We start from the raw sequence: 8191 nt of genomic DNA, 5'->3' as shown, positions 1-8191 counted from the left end.
TGTTTGAGAAAGGTGGACGATAGCCTTCAAATCCCCCTGATGGGACAGAGGACATATAAATTAAAGCTTCACGTTCAGCTCAGAACGAACCAACCTAAATATGTACGCTTGTACCTCTGAAAGCATTTGAGGAGCCCCGAAATCCGTTCATCATGCCTCGCGCATTCCTGGGCCCGCCCCTGGGTGCAGCCCTACTGTTGTAAAAAGACTGGCCAGACTGGCCGAAGCCCGCAGAGGAGTCTTCATGGCCTCCTTGTGAGGATATGACTTGGTCCTGGGGTGAGAATCCACCAACAACTGAAGGGAGAGAACAGAAGGAAGCCTGTGACCAAGTGGATTTCATACAAATAAGTCCAAACAATAAATATTTTACTTTTTTTATTGATACTTTTGGTCAAATGTGAGCTACAATTACAGACAACAGTATCAAACTTTCAGGATATAAAACATGTTAAATGAATAATTAATAAATGTTAAATTGAGAAATAAATTCTAGTTTGACACGGGTTAATTGTGGGGAAAATAGGAATTTAGAAAGCTAAAAAGCAACATCAATTTGCAGCTGCTGTATGTGCTTTCTTAGGGCAGTCATGTGTGTGGCTTTTAAGAGTTCACTTACCCGACTGTAGCCTTTCCTTTGGTAAATCCGGCTGCTCTGAAGCGCTCTCCGTCTGGCTGTGAAAACCCGCTCGATACCCACCAGCAAACTGGCTGGACTGCTTCAGTTGGTCTCCCTGTCCGTCAGAGGCTGGAGGTACCGGTGCGTTCATATTAAAGACCTAAAACAGGGAGGGGATATCATTAGTGCACTGGGCTCTGTATCAAACAATATCATGTTCAGTGAAAACAGAAAAAAATAAATAAAAAAGTTGGGGAAATCTGGGAAAACGTAATTTTCCATTAATGTTGTTCACCACAGAAAACCTGGTTTTGGTGACCGTGACAAAAAAAAAAATTGACCTTCAAAACTTCTAACTTGACGAACACCTCATTAACCTTAGCGTGCACAAGCCTCCAGGCAAACAAATGAGATGGATTAAAACTGGCTCGTGGACTCGAAGCCTACCGCTTGCACTGATTGAAAAGGTGCTGCATTGACATTGGTGCCCCCGGTGTGGGTGGGTTTGGACACAGGTGGGAAGGCAGGAGACAGGGAACAGGGGGCAGGAGACGGTTCAGATGGAAGAGACAAAGAGGCCTGGGTAGGGGGGAAAGAGGGAATTTGGAAGGCAATGAGCAAAGCTACGTTATGAGGTCAAGCAGGTAGGTCGGCGTTGTTGTTGCTGTCCGTTTAAAATCACTGACAATTGTTCTGCTTGATGTCTACTTATGTGGTGGAGAATTGCTTTTCTACTCTTAATGAGGTTACAGTCTAATGTAAATGAAATTGGCACTAAATCACTTAAGAGACGGAAATGTTTCATCTTACTACTTTCAGGTGATGTTCAACCCAATCCAAGCCCACTTCCAAATCACACTGGTCCTCCTGATGAATTTAGAGCCAGGTCAGGTCTTGGGATTATAAATATAAATATCCGTAGCATGCTGCCCAAGTTAGATCTTATTGAAATTTGTGTGAAATTCAATAACATTGACTTTTTAGTGTTGTCTGAAAAATGTGTCTCTGATGAGGAAATCTCCATTTCACGCTATGTTTTCCATTGTATCCATCCTAAAAATAAATAGGTGGTGCTGTAGCCATCTACATAAAATCTAAATGCCATGCTACACTAAGATCCTCTCTTTCCCTTTTGAAACTATTTGAAGTTGATGTGTGCTGCTGACCTCTTGGCCAGGTCACCCTTAAGAGATTTTTTAATTTCAATGTTTTGTTGATTTATCTGGTTGAAAAAACGTTACTACTACTGTGATGACTCACCAAAAGGCTAAAATTGAGTAAATGAATAAGCAGAGTTCAACATTTTTGCTCCGTTTTCACTTTGCAGTGGATAAACCACTTTTGAAATTCAAGACAAACAAGCCTCTTCCTCTACTTACTGGTGAGGACTCTCGTGGTCCAGACACGGAACTTGTTTGAGGAAGTCTCGACTCTGAATGGACTGAAGAAAAAAAAAAAAAATCAAATATGAGAGATTAAGACACATATTCTAGCAGCCCGTCATCCTTCCAGATTGAGAATAAATCACTTACTCAAAGGGCCGCTCAACTGCTGCAGATCAACCGTCTGCACGAGCTTCATGGGCTGAGCTGACACAATAGCCGGGTCCAAAGCTTGACTGTCAAATTCCAACATGGAGTCCTGAGGAAAGCAAACATGTGGGGGTGTATCATTGAATCAGATTTAGGAGAATATGTGAACCAAGAGCTTAAGAATCAGTATATTTTCAGATATTCATATTTGATTGAGATGGTTTGGATTTTTGTAGCGTTTCTTTGACTTGGAAGTACATTTTTCTGACTCTTACGGAAGGAAAACAGGAGAGTATAGCTACATCTTGTTTTTTTTTTTACAGAATCACCTTAGATCAATCTCATTATTTTGTTCACACTTGTCTTATGTTACATGCAGAGCCTCCTCACTTGCATGAAGTCGTACGTCCCCTGCATCTGGGCCATAAGGTCCTGCACCGCCTGCTTTCTGACCACTTGGTCAGATGCAGGGGAGGGCGGGCCTTGGCTCACAGCAGCCGTGGGCTCTGCAGCCAGCTGTGCAGGGGGCTGATGCTGGAGGGAGTTCACCATCTGCTGAATGCATCCAAAGACAAACTTCAGAAAAGGGGGATGAGGAATGAGTTGACAGGGTGGTAGTGATGTAGCCGTACCTGAGCCTCCACAGTCCACTCCCCCACTTGCTCTTTCTCTGTACTGGCGTATGAAGGTTCTGGAATGAACTGTCTGTTAACAAACTAAGAAAAAAAAGAAAATTAATATGCGATAAGCAAAATAATTAGTTTGTCACTGTCCAGAAAATAGAAAATAATTACCTCTGTGGTTTCCACTTGAACTGGTTCTGTGTAGTTTTCGCTTGTTACTCCTTCTAGAACAAAAAAGAAGCCTCTTATGAAGTTGATTTTTTTTCAGCGTGAAACAATTCTCCACCAGACCAACTATTTGTCATTGTTCTTTTGCATACCAGGTTGCAAAGGCTGCTCTCCAGCTGCTGCAGAGTCAGCCACTTCAGTCTGCTCCTCTGGTGTCTCCTCCTCACCGCACGCCCCGTTCTGATGAGTTTGCGCTCTATCAAAGTAGCCACTCAACATCACTTTGTCCAGAATGTCCTTCAACGATTTGTCTAAAATGAGAAAAATGAACATAAACCTGTTGTGAAACAGTGCTGCAAATCTCCAAATGTATTTTTTTGCCCTCCACTCAGCATGAGAGAACCACTTTATTAAGAAAAAACAAGAGTTGTTTTAGTAGCTAGTACCCAGGCTGACAGTTACACTGAGTGATTAAAAACCCACTTTGATGAACATTTTGTTTTTTTTGCATGTTCTTGTGGCATTCTTGTTGTTGACAGGGGACATTTATTAAGAAAACTAAGCTTAAAATGGCAATTCTGAGTATTACTTTACTAAAATCATTGTGAATCATGAGCAGATGAAAAAAATGCCATTTGAAAAAGGGGTTAATAATGATGTAGAGAATATGTTGAGTAGGGTATAAGATACTGCTCCAAGCTTTCAGCAAAAAGGAGAGGAAAGGGGGCAGGGCTGTTCCCCGCCAACAGTCCTGCTGACAACTCAGAGGCAATTTTCTAAACCACAAAAGATTTTTTTTTTTGCCTAAAAAATTGAATAATCATAATTAAAAGACCACTAAGAACACTTAAAATAGCACAAATGATGATCAGAGTGAGTTTTTAAGCAAATAGGAGTCGAACTTCATACTAACATATTTTCTGATTCTGAAACCCCTTAATATCTGTAGTGCAATTCAAAATTCACAAGAGTGTTTAAAAAATGATGTTTTTGTCACATGACCATGACCAGGAAAAATGGCCTTTCAATATAAAGCACCTATGGACTGGAACTTTCTGCAAGAAACAATTCAACTATCAAAGCTCATGACTTTGCCACAGTTCCATGTTATTATGAAGCACCTGGAAATGAAATCACTCATCTATATCCTATTTTAATTAATTAGTTAATTGATTTGTTCTATTCTATTTTTTAAACATATTTCAGTTCTATGGAATGTCTTGGGTGTGTGGAACTTTTGCATCTTAACCAGAACTCCATTGAAAAACAGATCAGTGGATCTCAATAGGATTTTTTCTGGTTAAATAATGGTTAAAATAATAAAATGAGGCATAATACGTAATTTGAAAAATCTTCTTATATTAGAAGTTTTTTTTCTTAAAAAAACCACGTTACATATTAAAATATGTATGAATGCAATCATGGTCAAGAAAACACTAACATGTGGTTCCGGCCACAGCCTTATCTTTGCCCTCAAGCAAATCCCACAGATGTAGCATAGGCTCTTCATACTGCTCCGTCAACCTGAAAATGACATACCAGGATATGTAAAAGGAGAAAATTATTTTATTCTTTTATTCATTTATTTTTTTTAACATTTGGGGAAAAAAAATTACCTGACATCGTAGTTTCTTTCAGGTCCAACCAATTTGTAAAACTCATCGAGTGAAGTGAGGTCTGTGTCAGTGAGCAGAGCAGATCCAGAGGCGTCGGGTTTTTTGAGGTCCTGTCTGACAGCATCGTCCCCCAACTGGTCCAGCAAATACTGGATCTCCAACACTGTTTTCAACCGCCGCTGCTCCAACTCATCCCGTTGCAACTGCTCACGACGCGCTGACTTCTTTACAGCTTTTTGGACCTGGGCATTCAGACAAAAATATTTGATCATTTCCACACTTTAATCAGTGCATACCGATATAAAACAAGATTTAAATGAGCTTTTCTGAGCAGTCTGAATGCTAATATCGTTTAAAGCAGTCAGTAAAAAAGAGAGCGCTGAAGTGTTTTTAGTTGTTGTTACTTTAAATGAAACTAGTTAGAAATTTTTAAACACTAAAGCAAAAAAAGCTTTGCTCATAGGCTTAAAATCACTGATTTCACTCACCTCCTGACCCAAACTCAAGAAGTTCTTCTGCAGTTCTCGAGCAAAGTCAAGGTTGTTGATAATCTCTTGATACTTCGTCAAGGCCTCCTGAAAGAATGCAGCACAACAGTTAAGCAAAAAAATGAATTATTTGGCACAGATAAGTGCATATTTTCTAACAATTCCCTGAATAACGTTGTGGTCAATAAAGCAAAAGAATCATTTTCTTACGAGCTGATCTTGATTCAGTCTTTCTCCCTTGTTCTTTTTTGCCTGATAGTCATCCAGTTTGGACTGTAAAGCAACCATATAGATACATTTAGGAATAAATACAATAGGAGTGTTCACAGCTTACCTTTGATTAAAAAGAAACAAAACCACCCCAAACATTGTATATTAAAAACACACCTTTTTCTTTTCCATGTTGCGGACCTTCTTGTCAATAATGGTCAGAATCTGCTTCATAGCCTCAGAGTTATTTCCACCTCCCAGGTCCAGAACAGCAGACTGGGCAGCATTGTTGCCAACTGTTGCTGAAGGCATCTTAGAAGGGGAAACGCATTAGACACATTAGTTAATGGACACTGTGGTGCCTGAAGAAATTAAAAAGGCAACCGACCAGTTCGGTTCTCAGCAGAGGACTAAGACGCCAACCCCACGAGTGAATACAACAAAGTGCATCGATATCCTTAAGATTAAACCTTTCAGCTTTGAAAAAAAATGTACACAACTTCCTGAACGGCTTTTAAATTTTTATTATTATACATTGCAAATTTTAAATACGAGTGCACAATTTGGCTCAAATGAGAGGGTTGCAAAAAGGTTTTTATCAACATTCAACAAATTGCTAGGCGTGTAATGATGAATCATTTATTTTCCTACCATCCAGATTTATCTGTCTGAGACAAGATGTATTTAAATCAAACTGTTCCATTACAAAATTGTTGCAAAATGAAATAAATCCATCCATAATTGATATTGAAAAATACTATTTGGATTAAAGTATGGTAGGTTTATTTTACTATGACATAAAAATGACCAAGTGCCATCACAGCACCGCGTGATGGAAGCAAAAAACTGATAAATTCAACTACAATCCAAAGTGTGGAAGCACTGAATTTTGCAAAGATTTGACCATACAGTGTGGTAGAATGTTCCACTTGTATTATTTTGATGTGGAAAACAACAGAGGACTGAGTTCTATGAAACTAAAATGTGAATGGATTTACCATGAATTATTGTTTACCCACTACACTTGATTATCTTGCAATTTGGAAAACTTCACCTGCACTATTTAGGATAAAGATATTCTGGATCGATTTTAGGTCAAATCAAGTCGTTCAAAATGAACCAATATCGATTATGAATCGGCTCGGCAACCACAAATCATTATATGAATCAAATTGTTACAATGAATTGTTATAATCTCACATATTGCACTATAAAATCACAAAATATTAGCCTAAATTACCATCAGGACTGTCACAATCGTTTGGATATTTGTTATTTCTCAAAGGAACTTGCTATTTTTCCTTTCATTTGATGCAGCTTTTGTTCTGTACCTTAACTGATCAATAGTCAGAACATCCACACTCATATTAATTATAAAAACTTTTCTAACATTTAACATTTGTAAAAAGGTCATTTAAGCTGTGAGGTGTGAGATCCACCTTTTGCTACAAATCCTATTTATTGGACTGAAAGCTAAAAAAAATAATAATAATAAAATAAACTGCATTTTGCAGTGTTGTCTCTTCATTGTTTTCTGTTGCAATAAAATCTGTGCAAACACAAATCAGTAAAATGTTACATTTCTTACCAAAAGACAAACAAAAAAACAATCTGTTTACAGATTCGTCATCCATCTCTGTTTGGACAAAATGCTGCAACTCACTGACTTCATGTTCTGGTGGACTTCCACCGTCGAAAGTGAGTCCCTAGCATCCCTGATCTGGAAGTTTCCTCCTCGTTTAGTGAGGAGTTCGTGGTAAACGTGAACACAGACGGCGAAGCCTTTCAACTTCAAGTCTGCTCTTAACAAAAGGATAGCAAAGCGCCGACAAAAAGCCAGCACATCAGGCCGAATCAGCCTGAAAACTAACGTTTTCATGTCGGCTAAACGTCCATTAGAGAGACGAAAAAGCAGCGAAAACTGACGCAAGATATTTACAAATTAGACCCTCGAGTTTCTAGGCATTTATTTGGAAATAAATAGAATAAATCAAAGTCAAACTGACCGTAGAACTTAATTAAAATGTCGGCCTTTTATACAAAGTTGAAATCCTCCACCTTAGCTCGTCAAACAACCGGCTAACGATGCCGATATTTGCCCATGCTAAGCGTTAACCCCCTAAATAGGTTAGAGTTTAACTGCTAAATTGTAACATTAACTAGGTAAACCAAATCAGTTTATTAAGCGCCGTGCTCCTAATCTCCATGTCCCATTGTTAGCTGATAGCATGTCTTCAGCGACAACCGCAGAATGCCCCAAGTTCACCGGATATCACTAAAAAACTGTTTTTCAAAAAGAAAAATCAAACGAACAGAAGGTTTTTGTCATCTCGGGGACGATAAGTTTTAAACGACGAAACATTAAGGCTGGGACAGGACGACGCGAGAACTCGTTTTTTGTGCAATCGCCTCTTCCAAAGATGACAAAAGAGTTTTTGCTCAAATTCACAATAAAATGTTTTTCGGCTGTTGTTGCAAGCATGTCATACCTTTATACTCTTTGTCTTCAAAGAGATTTTTCTCTGTTAGGTTTCACGTTAGCTCTGCAGCGCTGAGAACACTTAGTATCTTTTACAATAAGTGGTGCTTTTCTAGAAGGATGCTCAGGCTCAAACCGGCCAACGTCTGCCTAGCTGTTGCTCGGCTAACACTCACAGCTAAAAAGGAGGCTGTGCTAATCTCTTTTTCGAGGGGCAAAAATGTGGCAGTGCAAAAGCAGCAGTAACTGGGTGCTGCCACCTGCAGGTTATTTGAGGAATCGTCTTAAAGCCTCAATCCCCGTTTCCCTTTTAATCATGTTTTTTTTTACATACAGATAGTGTGTAACATGAAAACAAAATGGGAGGCAGAACTTTTCATGTTAATTTTCTAGAAGAAAATTATATCAATTCAGTCAAATAGTTTACTAAACAATTGTTGTAACGTTACTTCCATA

At 38.9% G+C, this 8191-nt stretch overlaps 1 protein-coding gene across 6 annotated transcripts; it reads right to left on the bottom strand.

Moving 5' to 3' along the window:
• Positions 1-7984, bottom strand: caprin1a (cell cycle associated protein 1a; the record flags this gene model as incomplete). Of its 6 annotated transcripts, none has more annotated exon segments than XM_024294782.2 (16): positions 1-36; positions 115-297; positions 620-779; positions 1067-1198; positions 1999-2060; positions 2152-2260; positions 2542-2706; positions 2784-2867; positions 2946-2998; positions 3095-3253; positions 4384-4466; positions 4559-4800; positions 5047-5133; positions 5257-5319; positions 5434-5568; positions 7746-7984. In XM_024294782.2, coding segments are annotated over 15 exon segments (1753 nt in total), but the record flags the coding sequence as incomplete, so codon positions are not given.
• Positions 7985-8191: the final 207 nt, after the last annotated feature.

Source organism: Oryzias melastigma, linkage group LG3 (assembly GCF_002922805.2).
Source record: "Oryzias melastigma strain HK-1 linkage group LG3, ASM292280v2, whole genome shotgun sequence".
Taxonomy (NCBI): domain Eukaryota; kingdom Metazoa; phylum Chordata; class Actinopteri; order Beloniformes; family Adrianichthyidae; genus Oryzias; species Oryzias melastigma.
The sequence above is the reverse complement of the archived record's forward strand: the minus strand, read 5'-3'. Positions and strand labels throughout refer to the sequence as shown.